General features: G+C 36.9%; 1 protein-coding gene across 3 annotated transcripts in view; it reads right to left on the bottom strand.

Annotated features, from left to right (window-relative positions):
* Positions 1-21,683, bottom strand: part of RASGRP1 (RAS guanyl releasing protein 1) — a 37,195-nt gene that overhangs the window by 3,388 nt on the left and 12,124 nt on the right. Inside the window, exons 3-16 of one of the 3 annotated variants that reach the window (XM_057376013.1) lie at positions 17,653-17,758; positions 15,499-15,561; positions 14,606-14,737; positions 13,396-13,549; positions 10,131-10,304; positions 9,349-9,465; positions 7,377-7,652; positions 6,125-6,205; positions 5,377-5,481; positions 4,269-4,378; positions 3,493-3,637; positions 2,803-2,839; positions 2,102-2,248; positions 516-919 (exon numbers count right to left, since the gene is read on the bottom strand). In XM_057376013.1, the coding sequence (XP_057231996.1) occupies positions 537-919; positions 2,102-2,248; positions 2,803-2,839; positions 3,493-3,637; positions 4,269-4,378; positions 5,377-5,481; positions 6,125-6,205; positions 7,377-7,652; positions 9,349-9,465; positions 10,131-10,304; positions 13,396-13,549; positions 14,606-14,737; positions 15,499-15,561; positions 17,653-17,758 (2,030 nt within the window). In that variant the 3' untranslated portion in view covers positions 516-536. Of the gene's footprint in view, positions 1-515; positions 920-2,101; positions 2,249-2,802; positions 2,840-3,492; positions 3,638-4,268; positions 4,379-5,376; positions 5,482-6,124; positions 6,206-7,376; positions 7,653-9,348; positions 9,466-10,130; positions 10,305-13,395; positions 13,550-14,605; positions 14,738-15,498; positions 15,562-17,590; positions 17,759-21,683 lie in introns of those variants that run through there. The other 2 variants (XM_057376012.1, XM_057376014.1) reach the window with 2 other exon arrangements.

Below are 21,683 nucleotides of genomic sequence, written 5' to 3'. Positions count from 1 at the left end.
ATAGCTACTTTGTCAGAAGACTTTTAGAGGAAAGGGAGACACAACGGGGCTGATGTAGCTAAAATCTAGCAAGAGGCATCGTGTCTGTTCACAACGCAATTTCTTGGTGGTACTCACACTTGTCAGTTGAACAAAAGCAGAGCTCCCTACCCTCCAAGCCTCATGTRTTTTGTCATTCAGGGGAGCAGAGGCCACCAAAATCAGGAGGAAATTCAGAATTATGCTCCACATTTTATGGAGTAACTTTCTAACATTCTGTCCTGAGTGACTGAACAACTCTTCACATTCTAGAGTTGACAAGGATCAGTGTGATTATAACAAGGGCTGCAAAGCCCTATATTAGCACTAAAATTCATAATTTAAATTAAGGATTGCTGGAAGTTAAAGTGGCTACGACTTTATGATGCCCCATTTATAGATTATTTAATTGCAATTAATTACACTGGAGTAAAGTGGCACCTTCCCACCCAGCCACTCCCCCACACATCAACCACTTGACCATACYGTTGAAATACCTGAAAACAGAATTTGTTCCATCATGCATGTACCTGCTCAAGTTCCTGGTATGAGGGTTTACAGCTGTGATGCTCCTCCTTCATTTTCTGGCTGGAGTCCTTGTTTTCCCATTTAACAAATGCCTTTTTGCGGCCTAGAATTGGGCTTGGAAATGTGGATGCTGGAGCTGCCTGGAGATAAGGATTTTCTGGAATTCTGTGTTCTTTCTTCTCTCTYCGCTTACGACATACATCACCAGCCAGCAGTACAGGATCAGTCTGTGTACTTTTATGAATCACAGCTGGTTTCAGTCTCACTGAGATTTTCTGAGCTGAGGAACCCATGAGCATGATGGTTCGGTCCTTGCTGTCTTCACTGTGCTCCACTACTCCATTAGGAAAGGTGAATGATCCTTCTTCTTGTCCTTTAAAATATATACGGTAAATTGAGGCAAGATCTTCTCYCAGAAAAGGGGAAACAGGAGGCATAGCAAGGAAACATGATTTTAATAAATAAAACATTTATTCCTTACTGTCTTTTATATTCATTGCTCTTCAGGTGTCATTGGAACAACTCTTTGCCCTGTCTCAGTAACATAAATATGGATTGGTAAGAAGAAAACAGATGTGGCATAGAGGTCAGCTAGAGAAAAACTTCGGTATGGGTAAGAGGTGGTTATTATGTAGTGCTGCAGCCATTTCAGACACAATTACAGAGAGGCACATAGTTAATATCAAAAGAAATGGGTCACCTTGAGCTCCACGTAAGTGCTAAAAGAAGCCTAAGGTGGAATCCAGTATGAGTCTTAAAGACAACAAAAAAAAAAATTGATAATCAAAGTGGCAGGAAGCAGATTTGAAGAACATTAAATACAGAGCAGGAGAGAAATTCAAAGAAAGAGTATGGAGAGAATCAGAACATCAAAACCAAAAGAAAAGCAGAAGTAGTCTGGTGTTTTTCAAGGACAACACTTCTTTCTTTGGAAGCCTATATGGTAATACACAGTAAAAAAAATTTAAACAGCTTGTTTGATACAAGGAAAAACGATCAGAGAGGTATGGATTTTTCATTTCCAATCCTGTGAAAGATGGATGGAGGGAGTTACAGATTCAGGTACTGAAGYTGCAAAAATAAAGACAATTAGCTGTTGGTTATCCAAGCACACAGATATGTAAGAAAATTTACTTTTAAGCTCCACATTAAAATTTCAGTCAGAATTGTAGCAGTGCAGTAGTCACAACGCTGCTAAAAAGCAAGGCTTGGCTGTCACAAGGTGAACGAGTTAAGGAAACTTGTCAGCTCTTCATGTCATGGTATCTAGTTCTCATGAAAGTCTGGCAGAAGATTTGCTCATTTTTGTGGCATTTGTGCACCATATATTGTGTAGCATGACAAGAGATCTCCCAGAAAGGGAGCCCATCCTTAGTCTAGAGCAAGAATGGTGTTACTTGATACAAGCTTATGTACATCTGGTTCTAGTTTTTATGTTGATCAAACACTAACTTATAAAATCTAAAATGATTCTGTACAAATCAGCTTTAAAAGAAAAAGGAGTAAAGAAAGAGTGTCTACATATTTTGATCTTTTTAATGTAATCTTTTCTCACCACGGAATTGTTCTTTGACTCCTGCTGGGCAGAGGCTTGAAGCAAGAGCAGATGTTGGGCTGCTGTCCGCAATGGAAATTTTGGGTCTTCTCTTGCACTCTATCACAACCAGGTCTTTGCATTGCTTRTGACAGTTCATTCCACAGTCTGTGAACAAAACAATGTTTACGTGATTGTTGCCTCCCTGGGAAGCAAGAAGCCTTCTTTGGTGTTCTCTACATGCATGTATCCAAAAACAGCATACAGCTGTAAAAACCGACAATATCCCCTTGCTATATATGCAACTCCTCTTAGTTATGAAAACACAAAATGACAACACTCAGTCACAACAGTGCTCTGACTGTAAGAGCAGCAGAGAAAGCAGATGAGGAAGCAGTATGAGGAAGAAAACTGCAAAACAGATTTTGATAATGTGCTGCACAATATTCACAAAGTGGTGATGTTTGTGTCCAAGGGTCTGTTCCCAAACCCTCTGAATTCAGTCATGTCTTGCAAAGTATTAGAGCTGTCAGTTACAAGTTCCTTGAAAAACATTTCTTCTGGACCATCCATCTGTCACACTATTCTTGAATCAGTCTTTTCCTCCCTGGAAGGTCAGATTACAYGGGTCTAGATATAGCAATGGATCTCAGGGTGACCATGGGATTGTACCATTCACTATCAATTATGGATTAAAATTAACTAAGTATTAAGTACCTTACCTTTGCATCTGTATCCTTGTTTAATGACTCCCCATAGCTGAAATTCAAGCAAACAGAATGCCTATGTGTTAATATATTTCTCTGCATGTTTGATACCTCCAGATGAAAAATACACTAAAAGCTCCACTCTTCTAAGATCWGAGCTCTTGCATAATATCTTGTTTTCTTACACTTCTAATCATAAGGTCAAAAGAGAACTATTTACTGCCTTAGCATAAGGTAAATAGAATATTTTATGTGTGTTCCTCAGTGACATACAAAATATCTTGAGCTAGTCTACTGAATACATCAGCAGATCTGACAGCTCCTTGGGAAGTTGTGGAGCTGGAGCAGATGGAGAATTGGAGCAGATGTTTCCTTCTGTGCCACARGCAGGGGGCATGCCATGTCTGTATGAGGACATGAGTTCTATCAGCCCCTTGGAGTTRAAGGCTCTGGATTTGGAAGTCTGGCCTGAGTCTTGTGTTTGGTGACACAACCAAACTCCGCCAGGTAGGAACCATATTTAAACATAATGGCAAGGGGGGTGTAAAGGGTACCTTAAACAGCTACAGAGGGCCCAAGTCTGGTGTTCTATATAACTTCACTGATGTTTTATAYAGATCCATTTCTGTGTATGATATAAAGCAATTAGGAGATAAAAAAGGCATAATTCCAGAGAATGGTAACATAACTAAAAAGAAAGCTTACAAATCCAGCACAGTTGTCGCAGAAAGTGGGCCTTAAGTAAGTGGTCTCTTGGAAGTTGTGAGCAAAGCCAAGTCCCAGTTTGGAATAGATKGAGCTGGCCCTCATAAAGTAAGCTGTTATTTCATCCCTGCTAATCAGACCTTCCCTGGAAATAGACAAGAAAAATTGTTTGTGAGTCATATATTTTGTTAAATGCATAAACAGAATGAAACATATTTTTCTTCATATTTTGTAATAGCAATAGTTTATTGAGCAAAAAAAACTGAAGTGATCTTTGTAATCTTGCCAACTGCTTCCCAAATATACAGAAGCTTATCTACACATTTAAACTGCAGACTGTCAGAATAAATTGAACATCTGCATATGTGAAGCAATCTCAAAACTATTTCTTGGAATAATCACTTTTATTCCATGTTTTAATATGTTAAGAAAAATTTTCCAAATTTTATCAAAATATACATTTGCCACTACTCTATTTTTAAGGGACAGCTTTATCACAGGAAAATTCTTTAGMAGTATATACTGAATATAATTTGAAAAATTTCTTTTTCTATTGTCTGTTTTTTCTTTTAAATCAGCTTGGTTACCACTGCTCTAAGCCCACAAAGCTGCCATTCACAACACATTCAGAAAATGATTTGTCAGTTATGTTTTCACTTCTATTTGTGCCTGAAGAGGACACTTTTACCACCCTAATGATAAAATACAATTTAAACACAAAATCTTCTAAATCCCTCCCAAAACAGATGTTGCAAAGTTGATAAGCAGGTACTCACCAGTCCTTAGCCATAACACAAAATGAGAATGGAAAACTGGCAGCAATCTTTTCAAATTCTTCCTGGGAAATGTATCCATCCTGATCATGGTCATAATTTTTGAAGACAGACTGTGCAAGATAATGGCAGAATAGTTTATAATAAGGATGGTCTCATTATCACTTTAGAAAGCCTCCACWTTATTTATGGATTTTCCTCTCCCATCTTCTCCCAGTGTCTATTAAACACTGCAGCAGTCTGCTTTCTTTGTTTAAGACTACAGAAGTATTATGATTTCTTGATTTGCAWGAAAATATAGATAAATCAACACAGGCTGAACTAGATGCTTCACAGCATAATGACAGCTGTTTTTTACATCTGCTCTAAGACCATTCCGTTCAGGCCCACGTATACAACTTGTACTAATGCTCTCAGTCAGTGCTCTCCGTGATGGTTTCTGTAGCCAAATCAGTGTAGCTGCCTAGCTTATTTTATCAGGTCAATGTTATGAGAAAATCAGTTATATGGCAGAATTGTCAGGCAGTCACCTGTTTCCACTTGTGGAATGCACTGCTGTTTGTCTCTGGCCCTAAGGCAAGGAGCACACCTAGATCAAATTTAGAAATATACTCCAAAACAGCATTTATCGAAGGATGCCTCACTGTATCAGAAGTGCTTAGAAAGAAAAGAGATGAAGCAGGCAAGCAAAGACAAATTCTTTACCTCTCTATCCCCAATTGTTTTGGGGACAATCACCTTAATGTGTAGTTTCCCCTAAAGCGGGTGACCCAAAAGAAAAAAAAAAATCCCAATGGCTGCTTGTAACAAAGCCACTGAGAGACCTACAGTCAGATTGCATCAATAACGTGTTGAAGACCCTGGTGGAAATGGACTCCTGGCTCCTTGAAAGAGTGACTCTGGAAGCACAAACCAGCATTCACACTTCCTGCTGGCTCTTTAGCACTTGAAGGAATTTCCATGTGTCTCATAGGCCAATGCTCCTATTTACAGGCAGGCAAAAATACCTGTTTGTGAGGACAGAAATCCCATTCTTGTATTTTCTCATACGTAGAGATTGAGACTACAACAGATTACAAAAATGTAAASTACACTGGCCAACCTTACTTACATCTACCATCCTCTGAACGTGTTTGCTGATGGTTTTTGGATCAGGTTTTGGGGCCACTCCTGAGGCCCAGTCTGCAACTACAGGTGGTTTGGACGGTGTCAAAGGCTGAAATAAACCGAGTGGAACTTTGTTAGTACCACATGAAACAATTTTCAGTATTACACTTCTTCCATTTGTGACAGTGGACCATGTGACACGGAAGTGCAGAAATGACCTGTTGGATCCAACRTAATTCTTTTGATAATTACATCGTGCTTCAGATTAAACTCTTCCTGAAACCATTCAAAACAGTGGTCATTCCCTTAAATTGTCATAGTTTGCTGACAGCCCTGTAAAATCACCATCTTTTCCAAATTTATAAAACAAGAATAAAATTACCACAAAACATGGATTTCATCATTGGAATCGTATAAGAATTCTCTAATTGATAAAAACAGTATCAATTGCCAAGATTGAGACTGATGTCATGTCTCTACAAAGAAACTTCATATGTCTTTATGTTGGTATTATAAAACCTGAAATGGTAGCAACTTTGCCATATATTTTACTTAGGCTTCAGCATCAACCAAGCAATTTATATTTTAACAGATTTCACTTAAATCTGTAAAGCTAAAATTCAGCATATAATAAAATAAAATAATAAATTGAATGCAAGAGATAAAATTTTCTTCTAAAARTAATTCCTTTTTTTAGATTAAAATCATTCATAAAAACCCTCCTTTCGTTAAGAATCTGTAAAGGCCCTTACAGCAGCTCGGTGACTTCGTGGCTCTCGTGCATACGAAAGTTCATAGATTTCATCTTCTGTGTAGTAAAGATCAAGAGACAGCTGAAAAAAACCAAATTTGTTTAATCCCAGAACAGTCTCTACTACTTTATAAACTTGTTACAGGAGTGCATTCATATTTTTTTGGTGCATTACTTTTTAATTTAGATTACACCTAGGAAAACTTAAGCTGCACAGGTATTCACAGTGATTTGAAATGTGTCCAGTTCTACATTCCAGACTGTTATCTGGAAATCTGTTAGGAGTTCAGAAGTTACGGCACTGAAATGAAATATTCCTTCTCATTTATTTCCTGTCATATGTAGATAGCTGCATGAAATTATGGCCACAGTTCTATATATTTGTAATAGTCATTTTTACAAAACRTTATTTAAAAGAAAAGAATACTTAGAATAATTTCAAGCAAAACATTTAAAAGAAATAGAAGGAAGAAGTAAGAAATTCACCACTTCACATTTATTCAGCTTTATTTCAGGCCCTGGGCATGTGTGCCTAATTTCATAGAAGAGTGCTCCCAGGGAGAACAAATAACCTGAGGCACATAAGCATTTTTGTCTACTGGCTTTTTCCTGAAACAGGGCTTATAACCAGAAAGTGGAAGTGGACTATCTAGTTTTTCCAAGATRAGATACTTGTTAAGGCCAAGCAAAACTGAGAAACAAGAAAGGAAGATTTACTATTTTAATAGAAAGTAGCATTTTAACTTACTAGGAGAAGCTATTGTTTTAGCAATGTCCTGGGTTGTATCCATTTTTTAGTAGCATGGCACTGATTAGGTATGACTGGGAGAGTAATACAACAACCATATTTGACTAATGCTTATGTCAGACAGTTTCTTAAGCAGCAGAAGAAACTTGGCTAGAAACACAGTATCTTGAGGGACTGAACTTTTGTGTGATTTTGTTTTCAACACAAGAAATTTTCCCTATGAAAAAACGGAGGGTGCATACTACTACAGTGAAACAGAAACAAACATTTCCTTCCCTTCTGGAAATAACTGGAAGCATACTGCTCATCTGGCACCTCTCCCTTGCTGCCAGATAAATCAGTATCACCAATTTTTTTCTCTTCTATTCCTGCACATTTACCCTTGAGGGGAAAAAAATTTACAATCTTATTTATTCATAAATAATTAATGCAAATCTCTATTTAGCTGTTTGACAGGTATATGAAATTTYTGATTGGATGCATTTATCTTATCTAACAGACTTACTGTAAGCAAGTGAACAAGGTCCATATTAGCCTCCAGGGGAAGTGGCATTTCTTGGAGTTGTATCAGCTCATCTATGTGGTTATACAGAGAATATAGTTTGTATACATTAATTTTTTTGTCTTCCAAGTAGTCTGGCATGCCCTCATAAAGAGATATCAAGTCTTTCAGGTGGACCCCAAGGATTGGGATCTTAAAGTTACTGCACTCATTATAAGCACGTCGGTAACTATCATAATTTCTGTAAGATGAAAGCAATTCTGTCATTTCATTAAACACCTAAAAATAAAAAAGAAAACAAAAATAATCAACACTGGTTATTGTTTCTGTTTTTGTCATATAGCACAAGAAGTTCCATATTATTGTTAATGGGTTTACTCACAATGACTCTTGAAAAAGATTTTAAAACTTCAAATGAAATCTAGGTATTCTAGACATCCTATACCTATAAATTAGGTACTCATATGTAATTATAGATGTTAATCTACAGCCTAATCTATAATGCCGATCTCCTTACATTCCCCGTTTAGTCAAATGAAAATAAACAAGATTCTCTCCAATCAGGRGGATCTGTATGCAGTTAATGTGTAAGCACAGCACAATCTCTCTGACATTCCTAAAAGCAGCCAACTTCAGCTTAAAATGTAGAATGCATTCTCTGACTTTCAGGTCACCATCTGGAACTGCTGGGAAGGTCCTGGCAGACAAACCCTATGCTGTGCCATCATCCCACTGCAGTGTGATCAGAAGTCGTACYGTGGTTCAAGGTGGCAAATCTGTCTTTTTAAAAAAACATTTTCCATGGAAATGAATTAGAAACAAAATACTGGGTTTCTTTATAAAGGCAAATTAATCTTCATTCTAGCGGTATAAATATTTTCCATCTTTAAAAATTACACAGGCACAAAGTTGACYCATAAAATCAATGGACCAATGTTTTCTTTGGGAAGTTCCTATCAAGAGTTCTTGGTTTGTAACCTTTACAAACTGTTTGAAATAGTTAAACCTCAAAGTGTGCTCTAGAGTCACTTTTTTTACCTGCTTTCTATTAGCACTGGCATACAATTTCTTGATAAAGTTACTCAAATGATGTGCACATATGCAATCCTTAAAATGACAAAATTTGAAAAACAACTTCTTTCTAAAATAAGCTTTCTAGCTGATTTTATAGATTCTCAGAGCTGTAACCATTTCCAGTGGAAGAGTACACTTCAGGTCTTTACTCCGGGTGTGCAYTTTCATTTAAGTTGATCAAACTGTGATCAAAACAAGCTCATTAGATATCTTTATGAAATTTTTCAGGCCCCTCCAAAAATATCTTACTCTCTTAAGAAGTCGCTTACGAAACCATTTGAAGGCTTTTTAAGAAGCATTGCTAAAAACATGCTTTCCTTCCCATTTTAGTAGCTTTAATTTGTATCTAACAACAATTTAACTGCAAATTAAAATAGATTCCTAACATTCCACTGTACTACGTGTGTGTTAGGGCTACGTTTGTTCACGTCTGAATTAAAAAAAATCTGTCAAGGGAAAGATCAGATGACCAAAACCAGTCCTTCCACTCCAAGAGCAGAGCTCTATGCTAGCATTTTACAGACTCAGGGTGGTCAACGTTGCTATGGATGACAACAGTTTTGTTTTCAAATGTTCTAGAATCCAGTTCTCTGTTTTCATGTTAGAGTGTTATTCTGTATTACTGCATGTAAATGAAGATGCAGCTCATCACATCTGAGATTAAAGGAGAAACCTTAGAGAATGTGTACAAGTCTTGAAAAAAGGTGGGGTTGCAATAAGTGTAGGAGTAACTGGAGAGGAGGAGATGAAATGACAAATAAAAAACCATCCAAAACCAAAGAAATTTTTGTTCTTTCTTTCCATCTTATCCATTAAAGTCAAGTTGCTTTTAGTGTGTGCAGTGGCAAAAAAGTTAAAGGTTATCTATCTAATTTGTAAAACTTAGAGAAGCAATACTAACCTTAATGACATCATGAGGAACACATGAGCTTGTTTCCTTGAGCCTGGAAATAGAACTGTGACAGAGACCTCCTATCACTGCCATTAATGTGTTGAAATTCTGCAGCTGGTGGAGCTTCTGTGTTGGCATAAAAAAAATCATTATTTATAACTTAAAAGTTCTGATTGCTCAGTGTGCASACCCAAATTTTAATTTCCTCTATTATCTTACAAGCTTTGTGCCATTTGACTTCATGTATTTTGGTAATCAGTTGTAATTTTACTGGGTGTAACATGGATTTATCCTACTGTTATTAAGTCAAATAATAAGTTTCCAGGTACAGTCAAAATACCTTTTCCCACAGTCTACCACTGGCTATTATCTTGGTTTTGACTGCAGCTGAATTAGTATGCAAAGAATACAAATAGGACCATAGACCTGCTTTTATCCCTAAAGGTGTTTCTGGTGGAATGCTTCTAATCACAGCCAAARGCATGACAGTGGCTCATGCCTTGGAAAGCTTCACAGGCACAGCTGGGAATCTAACATGCTATTCCAAAAGCAAGTCTAGTTTTTCAGTGAGAACAATTTCTTGAGAATTGACATGAGAAAGTCCTGGTGCCATGACCCTGTAACATCTGAGTACTTGGTACGACAGYGCACACAAATGCCCACGTGAACGAGGAGACCCGTGCCAGCTCTCCCAGCTCTCCCTGCAGTAGCAGCATGGGAAGAGCATAAAAATAAACAGCTGCATCAGGAACAGACAARATAAACACTGAACATGTCAGATTTTAACTTACCTGTGCAACATGAATAAACTTGATGAACACTTCAGCCCGAAGCTGTGGGGTTGGTCTGCTGAGAACCATTAGCTGCACCCACTGAGAGATACCATTGCAAAGAGAAATTGATCTTTCCATTGTTGGATTCTCTTTCACACAACTATTCACAATGTAGTTCTGATAATCTGAGAACTTAAATAAGCAAAAGAAGTGTAAATGAATATTCATATACAGTTTCATATACCTCATGATCTGTGTGCAGAGGTCTGCTTTTCAAATGAAATGTAAAAGATATATTTTACACYTTAAATATCCATAAAACTGAAATCTTTCTTTTATAAAAGCTTTGTTAAGYTCAAAGCAGAGGCTTGGACTAATCTTTTTGCTATATCTCAGGAGCCTTGGCTCTTATAAACTCTAGGATGTGTAGAACTGGGACTTTCCTCCCAGCCTTAGTGGCTCCACAGATTCATTGAGTCTGTAGTCTTCTATAGGGAAGATTAAACTGAATTTAAATTGTATTCTATTAACTCAATGATAGTTTAAGAGAGTTCAGGGTTCAGTTTATGTAGCTGGGGCACACTTTTGAATTAAACTACACTAATACAAAAAGCAGGTTTGATGAGATTAATACAAAATTGAGATAAGACCATTACAAATGAGGGCTACAGATTCTTTAATATTTTTAATACAGTTTGCGAGATTCTTTTATTTCATCAAGGCAATGTAAAATTGTTCAGTAACTACCTGTGACACATAGATTTTTTTAAGCCATTCTTCCATTAAGATTAAAGAGAAGCAATCATTTGATTTTGTTGATGCAATTTTTATCCATTCTGTTGATTTATCCATTAGCAAAAAAACMCAAGAATTAGAATTATCAGAAAATGCAGCACAGGATTTATACATCCTTTCTTTACTATGACCACTAATACTAGCATCTTGCCAAAAACACCCATAGCTGTAACAGACATCTATTCCTTTCCACAGGAATATGTGGGACTGATCTTTAAGTAAAKGACATAAATTTTCAGGCTGTTTATTTCTTACTCCCCTCTTGCATCTTCTTGCAACTTTGTAACTTGTTTCCATCTGTTTAATAAGAGCTATTAGCACTTCAAAAGCAGACATGACAGCAGACAGCTCTAGATTTTTTGTCAAATTAAAAATGGAAGAAATGTTAGTAATAAGTAGAGCTGTCTCTGAGATTACATAGTATTTAAATTACAATTACCCTTGAATTTTGAATTCCAGCCAGGTGTGGCTGGATCTTGAAATTTAAGCAACTAYTCCATGCAGATAGATAATTTTTCAATATCTGACTACATAATTATGGACGTCATAGCAGTTTCAGTACAATTATGAATCAGTTTATATTTTATTCCCAGCAGTCACCTGCTTCAGAAAAGAACTTTTTTAAATGCCAAAGAAATTAATCTCTAACATGCTACTTAAAAGTTTTGAAATAATTGTGGTGCACAAATTTATTAATGAGGTAAACTGTAACAAGATTGTTAGTGGCAGATTTGGTAAAGAAATTAAAGTACTTAAATAATGCAAGAATCTATTATTGCAATGGCCAACTTAAGAGCCTCGAAAGGAATGCAGAATCCAATTCTTACAAAAGACTGCAGCCTCCCTGTACTTTATGACTATCAATTAAAATACTTTCCAAGCAGCAGCACAGCTTCGGTCATTACTCTGTGAACACCACTCCCTGCATTTTAATTTGTTGTAAGATGGATGGTATCTCACATAAGACTTTGCTGCGTGCTCTATGTGTTCAGGGGATCAAGTATTCCCTCCTGACCTTCGGATGACTAAACCTTTAGTTATTTCAGTGACAAATAACACAGCAGATCATTTTCAGTCTGTCTCCCAGTATATGATGTCACATYGGAATAACGAAAGGATTCTGTGTCTTAGCATATCATGAGCTTATTCTACAAAGATTTAGCTAATAAGGCTAACTATTAAACAATATTTTCTCATCTGAAGTCTTGGTAAACTCAGTTTACATAAAAAATACGCAGGTATCATATGCATGTATGTAATTGTTGGAACTCCACGACACATCTGGCATTCTGACGAAAATCATACTTGTTATAGTCATTAATTACCTTCTATCTTCAAAGAGGTTTTGAAAATGATGAGTTATATAAGCTTTGCATATTATTACTGCCTACAGGCAGCAATCTGTGCTTGACTTCAGTTCTGCAGCTTTTTGAGTTGAACACAAAACACAATCACGAACTGTCAGCTCAAAATAAAGTACACTAAAACACCACTGTGAAATCTTCCACCATCTAGTGAGAGCATGGGTTCAGGTTCAATTGCAGTGTTACCAAAAAACCACCAGAACCAACTGAATAACAGCAACAGCAAATAAAAAAAAAAAAAAAAAAGGAAAAAAACACTTTGCTTTTACTCTCATTATCACACGGACTTTGCAACCGTCCTAGATTTTGGCCTCTAAGATTTACTTTTCCATGTGTGAACTGTATCAGGTTTGACTAGAGGTATTGTTGTAGCATACACTGATGCAAGTGAAGCCAAGGTACATAGGGAAGTTTGCATCTTATCAGCTACAAACATTCCATAGAAAACAAATCAAATTTAAAAAAAATTAATTAGATAAATCCTTAAAATTGTTCGTATACTTGAAAGCTTATCTAGTAACATGTGTTTACCCCCCTTACACTAAAAATGGCCTTTTTAAAGTGCCTTTTTATCTCTAGTCTTTATTTTGTTATGCACATTCCAAAAAGGCAGGCAGAGTCCAGAGGGCATCTTCAATACAATCCATTAATCACTGCGCTGCACTGTTTCCTACAGCCACAGAAGGTTAGCATTCTAGGAGAATATTCCAAGTTTCCTTCATCCCATTTCAGCCTGATTACTGATTTGAGTCAGAGGATGCTGCTTGTTCCTGCACCCAAAGACATCCCTTGTCCTAACAAAAAGAAATTCTCTGGAAGGAGATCTTGAATTTGGAAGAAGGTTTACTCCTCTTCCTTCCAACTGATCTTCCCCCACCTATTCCACAGCTGAAGTTCATTCTCCCTCTCTGAAATGGTTGTAGCAGAAGGGTATTTACTCAGAATAAGTTCCACTGGCCACCTTCAACACTAGTAAAATAAAAAAGAATCTGGAAATAAACTCGACATGCCCAAAATCTTACACGGCAGAGTGGATCCTGTAATACTTCCTCTCTGCCATATCTTCTATTTCCTTCAATCTTTGCTTAACATAAATAAATAAATAAATAAATAAAATTACTTACTGATATTCTTCTGAAAGACTTAAATTCAAGATAGGTGAGGTGGTCTGACAGCTCCTCTGGCTCAAGGTGATCAAAAAGAAGCGAGACTTTCCGTTTCTTACTGGTGTTGGCCTTTACACGCTGTGTCAGCTTTCTTGACCAATCCCTAGAATTTCTTTTAAAACACAATTACCCCAAGTTATTTACTGAAGAGCAAAATTTTTCTTTTTCCCTAAGTCAGAGGCAACATTATTTTCATGGCTTACTGCAATAAAAAGTGATTTATTTGRATTTCTAAACAGCAAACTCCTTTCATACATTAAAGATTATGACAAAATATTATTGWTAGTCTTTATTGTATTGATGTAGCACATTAAGTGCTATACAACTGTCTTGTAAACAGCATGAGATTCTATATAATTTCTGCAGTCAGTACTGCATTTCCAGAATAGCTATCTAAATCTTTTGTCTTCATTGAACACACYGAGTGCTCCTCTATTTAATAATTCTTTGATTTCCTTGAGCAGCCTCTGAGTATGAACTGCCCCCCTTTGCTATTGACCCACAGAATATTAAAATTTATTTCAATTTGAAAAYCTAAATATCCTCTTTCATCACCAGATACAAAATGTATGTATGCCAAATTCTGCTCAGCTTTAGACCCKGCATTTCCAAAGTACGAACTGACACTTGTGTGTCTGTTGTACTGTTCTACAGAATTCTCTTACTCTCACAAGACAGGGAAAATGTCTTCCCGAGAAAGAACTATCCGTAGCTGTAGGATTTATTCTTGACAGGACAAGTATTTTRTAACCAAAATAATCTAAATAACATCAAGATCTGACAAGGTAATAAACTATATCCTCACCTTTGCTGCTAAATTATAAACACACTTTTTAAAGCTCATCTGTTACCCAATTGTATTCCCCTTACTCATTGATTTCAAGCGATCTTGTAAAATTTTTAGGCATCTGCAAATTTTCTAAGTTCCCTAGATAGAGCAAAACTTAGCTGTCATAGAGAATCAGCATGAAGTCTACACTGCAGTTAAATTCAACCTAAACCATTGCTGAAAGGCATTCTGTTCCACTACATAATGCTATTTCATCTGCAATGAAGTATAAATTCTTCTAAGGATAGATAACACAGGACTGTGAGAGGCATTACATTTGAATAAAGGAAATTCAGAGCAAAATTTGTTTTCTGARTATACTGAGACTTCGACACTCACATTTGAGATGTGTCAATTAGACGACAATGTAACTCCTCACCATTAGCTCTAACCAGTTCTTGAAATTCCTTCATAGTCGTGGATAGTTTAGAGTCCATTTTGAACATAATCCAGAATTCTGTAATCCAATACCTATTGTATAATTAAAACACACACATAACAAACAAAATAAAAAAAAAAAGTTTTGCTCTAACATCAGTTAGGCTGAAATTTAGATATCAGCAAGTACCCACTCAGGTGTTCACTCCTGAGTGAAAGGTGTTCACTCCTTCCTCTGCAGTGAAATGGAGTACAGAATAGTAAGGGCAACAGTGCGAAAAATGTGTGGGCCTATATAAAGACATTTAAATAACTCAAGGAAACAAAAATGCTAAAATTAAAAAAAAAAAAAAAAAAAAAAAAAAAAACAAAAACAAAAAAAACCAGCAATGGYGCAAAGGCAATCACACAAGATGCCCAACAACTTTGGAATGACTACCCCCTAAGTTTTTATTGCTGAGTATGACCCTGTATGGCTTGGAACATTCCTTTGGTCAGTTCAGGTCACATCCATATCCCCTCCTACCCTCAAGCTCATCCCAGCCCATATAATATTAGACTCACTTCTATCAATTCCTGAGCACTGTCAATTTTCACAAATGTTTAAGATACAGATTCATATAGACTCAGTTCAAAACTGTGACCCAGCAACTCTAGCACTGCCCTAAACAGATCTGCTCAAAGCCAGTTGGATCTTTTTGTGCAAATCTGCTCAAGTGAACCTCTAAAAGCTGAAGCAGAATACCTGTTTCTCTTTTTAATGTCAATTTAAGATATGCAAAAACATATTTATAAATGTCAGATGGATGACTGCAGACTAATGACTAATAGCTACCAACCAAGAATATACTTACCTCACAAAATAGCATATCTTTACACACACAATGGAAGAGTTATTTTCTAAAGCATTAAGATAGGTAGAAAGCGGTTAAGGAAAACCACATCCATTCACATATGATGCAAAATATAATGTGCTTGATACTTCCCAACCTGTAAGCAATAAGAATCATCCTGCTGATGGCAAATATTTTATCAGATTAGGGTTTTACACAAGTATWTACAAAATATATCCTAAGGTTGCTACTAACATTTATTGCAACTATGACTACTGTGAGTAATACTGAGGCAGCTGCCAGAGTAGTGAGGAGTGTTAAGTAGTGAAGCAATTCTGTTTTCTACATGTTTTTTGCCACATGCCTCACAATTTCTCATAAAACTTGTGCARTGACACATCTCATTAAAATTTGAAATAGTAATACCAAATTTATCAATCACTGCATTTATGGAGAAATCCTGTTCAGCCAATTACGATTCACTGGATCTTTAAAAAAAATACATAAAAAAGCTATTTTCTTTTAAACATAACCAGTTGTATATAATGGTGGACAAAATGTAACACACCTTTCCATAGCAACCTCACCATTCTAGCTACGCAACAGTTTTCATTTGACTTGCTCAGACAACTGAAAGAAACACCCATATTTTCACTCTATTAGCTCTTTAAAACATGTTTTGATATTGTAGCCAATGTCTGTTGAAGACATGGAAAATTTTGACAATGTATTRCACATGTTTTGATTCTTCTCATGGAGGTGGCACATATATTTTCAGGTCTGAAAAACATAATTTAATGAAAATACCTTGTGGATCCACTGACAATCTGATGGAAATTAACTGMAGCCTCAATCGACCACAGCTGAGGAGACATACCATCCACCCTTTAGGTGTGCTTACTTTAGGCTGAYGATAAAACTGATGAAGTCTGAGTAAGTTCCCAAATATTTTTAATGGTCTCTCTCTGAATGTCTAAAATTATAAAGAACATGTAGCCACCTGAAATCACTCACATACTTCAGGGGATGGAAAACGGTGAAACTAGAATGTGCAAGGTTTTGCAGAATGCAAGAGCCCAGACTACTTGATCTATTCAAAATTGTCTTTAACTTTCAATGTCTTTAACGGGAGCTATACACAGAGTTAAAAACCAAACAAAATATGCAAGTTTGATAAAAGTCTGAATTGCTTTTCTGATTGCAGGAAATGTTTCATTTCAGAAAAAATGCAAGCACTGACTTTGTTTCATTTTCCAAGAGCCCACCAGCCTAAGTTAAATGTGACACCACATCACAGCCATAGCTTAGCACACTTGATGCGACATCTGTGACTGGAGAAGAAGCAGAACAGACAGCCCTGCTACACCGACAGGCAAGGCTGCACTAAAGCTCTGCTGACAAGGATGCCTGTAAGACACAGAGTCTGAGGAAAGGATTATCTGAATCAAATTGTACCAAAACTGGATGGAGATCCTTAGCATGATATGTGTCCTTCCCATACTGTGCTCATCTAATTAAGAGTAAACATTCAGTAAAGCTAAGGAGCCATATAAGGTAACATATTCCACAATTAAAAATTTCAGAGAAAGGCTGAAATATAATCTAGTAGCTACACTGTGAAAAATCTAATGAGCCAGAAACACAGTCACCAGGCAGTCACCTCAAAACGGGAACAAATAGAAAGGAYAAGCTTATGATTCATTTCAGCAATTTTTAATTGTGTATGAGAGAAATAATTTTTGTTGAAAATTTTCATATCTAGATGATACCGTTTTGTTCTTTTTGTTCTTTGCTCTTTCACTCAATGGTGGACAGAGATACAAACATCTGAAACTCAGGCCCAGGTTCACAGTACCTAACTGGATTGCCTACATTAATCTAACACCTGCTACATATTCCCTCCACATCCAATAAAGGGTGATTTATCCTACTTAAAACCTGAATTGGATTTTCATCTTTTGCTTTGCATATAACAAACTAAACCAGACAAACAAAAAACTCCAACCCTAAACCAAACAAGAAAACACTATACAACCAAAACCTTTAAAGAACAAGAATGCAATTTACTTAGTGGAATACTAATACAGCCATAGATTAAATATCCTCTACTCACCCATCTAAAACTTGTCAGGCCGTCAAATTACCTCAAAAGCAGGTGAAGATTACAAAGGATATAGATCAACGAGTTTCTGAAGCATGTCTGCAGAGGAGATGACAAACTGATGCATGGCCAGAATTATTTTTAGCAGCTGGTTGTTTTGACATGCATTTCCTTCTAAATCTGAAAAATAAAAAGGATTATTCATATTGAAATCTTGCTGCACCTTCACAAACACTTTGCAACAGGCTTTTTCAGAATCCTAATTCTAATCAGGTCTGTTCATGTATGCTATTTCAAAGAGTAAGCAGTAACTTACTAATTTAGGAAGTGCATCACCTGTCTGGGGAGAGCCGTACAACAACTACTATATTTCACTACCATGTTTGGAAAACCCTTAAAAAAATAAAAGAAAAAAAAAAGGCAAGCAAAAAAGCACCTGTGTCTCAAAAGCACTCAGAATATCCAGACAATTATATGTAATGATCTAAGCCTAGCAATGCACTTAAATGAATATTTAGGCATACGAATATAAACTTGGAAACAAATCATTGAAGTGAAGAGCAAAAGAATTCAGTTAGCAATCCATATCAGTCAGTCATTGGTGTGACTGAACTTACCAAACAGAACAGGAGCAATACTCTCAAGTGTTTTGAGGCTTTTTGTACAGATGAGACACAACACCGAAGTACACACACATCTATATGTGGCTGCACATGGAATGAGACACAATGTATGCAGGAAATCCAGAGCACKGGTTAACCTGGGCATGTCCTATAAATCAGCTTGAACTGCACATTACAAGGATTTCAGCTGAAGGAGGTCTCTAGACTACATCTCTTTGGAATCTTATGGGCTTTTTTCCATATTCTGAAAAGATCGGGGACATGAAGTGCGGCAGAACACTTTAAAAAGTTTCCATTTCTGCAACAAACAGTAGTGAAAGTGTTTGTAAACATTAACTATGTTCTTCCACAACTTGTCATAAGAGAACACAAGTAGTTTGAACTGAAATTTGCCACCCTTTCAAACACAAAAGAAAATTTATCTTTTTGAATAATTTAAAATAGATTAAGCTCTATGAGGATAAATGGAGTTACCACTTCAAAAAGCAATAGCAGGAACAAGATACAGAGGCAAAGCACAATATGGCAAAATGGAAGAGGGATGTGAAACAGCAGCTTTGCAGCATATGAAATTGCATCCATTGCTAGGGGAGGCACGGAGAAGGMGCTTTAAAGTGCATGTCACCAGAAAGGGACATTAATCTTAGCCCATTTGCAAAACTAGATAATCCACGTTAGTTACTGGGCGAGAATTTCCGTGCCCTTCTACAGGAAGACACCAAATGTATCCCCCTTCAGTGATGTGGGCAAGGGGAAAGTCTGCCTGTCCCACAGCCTCATAAATGAGAGCAGTACAGACCACAAGTAACAAGAAGTTCTTGATCTGCCTTTTGGCTCATGCTACAAGTTTATGTGTTCCTTATTTGTGTTCTGACATAGTTTCACTCCTTCMTGAAAGAATCCTTCTGAGATATAAACTGCCTAAGTATTACAGTATGGGCACTGAGGGCAAACCAGAAAATTATTCAGCCAGAGACGTGGGAAATTTGCAGAGGAAGGCTGGGACATCAAGAATCAATACTTATTCAGGCCTTTAGTTTCTGGCATCTTGTACTGTTTGAGAGTCTTCTGGAAAAGTAAAATTATTTTTAGCCTTGCTCAGAGAGGCCTGTATCAGTTTCCATCCTTTGACAAAACTTTGCCAGAAACTCCATCCACTAGGTCCTGTTTAATCAGGAAAGCAGTTCAGTGTATGCTTAACTTGGAAGCCAAATGGGTCTGTGCATTATTAAGAATATCTCCTGAGTGCTCAGTATAGACCATTTCCAGACAACAGACAAAAAATAACACTCCCTCTCTCTTAGCACTTTCACTGTATTCCAAAATCCACTGCTATGATATAACGCAGGTACCACTTGGTCCCAGGTTCCCAATTAAATTTTTGTCTTCTAGAAGGTCTCTCTTCTGTTTTAGCTTTTTCATTTCACAAAGGTGCAGAGAAAAACAGTATGTTCTGCCTACTGTTAGTAATTAGGTCAACACATTTATGATATTTTCTTGCATAATAAAAGTGTATTTATGCTTCCCCACATCCAGATCTAATTATCTTGCAACAGAGATAGCCTTCATTACAATGACATGCAATCATTTTGCACACATTAAAGCAATACTATGTTTTGGGCTATCTGCTCTCTCATCCAACTGAAAGGCTCACCTTCACAAATAAAAGCACTGCATTAGTGATGGCTTAAAAAAATAAAACAAACACACTGCAAAAAGAAATTGAAAGGTTCCCAGTAAAGCTGAGCACTGAGCAGCAAGCCTGCATGGAACTGTGGCAGCACAGAATTTTATGGTAAAGCATATTTGTGCAAATGGTGGAGCAAGTAAGAAGGCTCTCCTGACTGTGCTGCAAGAATGCCTCTGTGCCTCTGAATGCCTCTGTAGCATTCTCCTGAGCCCCCAGCAGTTTGTTTCAAAACTCTGTAACTTCTTTTCATTTCCGTTTATATACCTGCTTCTAACCACACAGCCTACTGAGCAAAACCACCGGGTGAATACTAAATTAAGTACCATGGGTGTGTTTCAGTTAGTCAATCTACCTTAAAGAAAGCTGCAAATTACTACCTAAGCCTTAGCTTTGTCTCACTGCAGCAAAATACAAATAACCAASTGGTTGAATATTTTTCTCCTGTAAATTTCCTTATTGCACTAAGATTTTTAATAAATATCCTCTGAAACAGACAAGGAAGTGAGAGTTGAATATATTTCTCCAGCATTTAATTCCATGAGTGAAAGCCCAGTGACAGATAATGGCAAGTGATTTATGATCTATGTAGTAACACAAAGCCACGAAAAACTACAATTACAGAAGTTCCATTTCTTATGTGGGACTCAGAACTCACAAGGGTAAGAACATTCTAATCCAGGCCCATCAGCCACTCCACTGTATGGTCCAGTGAGTGACTCCTCATAATCCCTGTTTCAGAAAYAGCTTAAGCATCGTTTGGTCCTTGAATACTTTAGAGAAAAAAAATTACCCAAAAGTCATTAAGTAAGGCTTTAAGAGCAAACTACCTGCTTTTCACCATGTCCTGATGGCCACAATCTACAGTAAATACACTTAACAGAAAAAATATGTTCAGCAGAGAAGATCTCTTTACTGAGACCTTCCCTCACGCTCATGAATGCAATGCTAAGGCAATAGTAAGAATGCCAAGGATGTCTTAACCAAACTGAATTTTGCGGGAAAGAAAAGTTAGACTTTCTAGGTCTAAGAGGCCTTTATTTCATAAGCAACGTCTTCATTTCATAAGCAGGTTCCAACTGTATCACCTAGAGTACAATTTGAAATTAATCAGAAGTGAATCACAGAGCACTGACATCACATGATCAGTGACTAAGCTACTCAGAACATGAATAACTTCTTGTAAACTCCCTTAAGTGTTGCACTGGTTATCAAAAAGCAGCACCAAAAACAATGCAGTGCAAGAAAGCACCAAGCAATTGCCAGAAGTTAAGTGCAAAGCTGAAAGTTGTGGGTTGCTATTCTGATGCACTACATAGMATTCTCCAATAACTAGCAATTTTTTTTTCTGGTAGTTTAAATGAAGATGGTGTGGGGATGGTGCTATAAATGTCTGCAAAGATTATTAAATCAACATGTGATCTGAAAACTGAGAGAACTTACGTTCTTAAGGTCTCAAATTCTCAAAGACATGTATGAAATACGCAGACATATGTGGGAGTACATAGTAGAGTTCAGCCCTAAGTCAATGCCTCTGCTCCACATGAGAAGTGCAGTACTGCATGATAGCCTTCAAATGGCCAGAAGCAACCAAAACTAAATAAAATTTTCCATGAGTATTTTGTAGATAGTCACTGGAAATTCCCTTTACAAACAGGAAACACTGTTCTGCTTTAGCTTAAAACTTATGCAACACATGGTGGCTGCCTGACTCCAGGCTTATGACTTCAGTGTTGGAATGGGATACTGTGTAACAGAGATCATCCTCTAACTGTCTTCATTAAATTGAATGTAT

Source organism: Malurus melanocephalus, unplaced genomic scaffold (genome assembly GCF_030028575.1).
Source record: "Malurus melanocephalus ecotype Western Australia unplaced genomic scaffold, MMel_1.1 scaffold_267, whole genome shotgun sequence".
Lineage (NCBI taxonomy): Eukaryota > Metazoa > Chordata > Aves > Passeriformes > Maluridae > Malurus > Malurus melanocephalus.
This window is presented reverse-complemented; position numbering and strand designations above follow the sequence as displayed.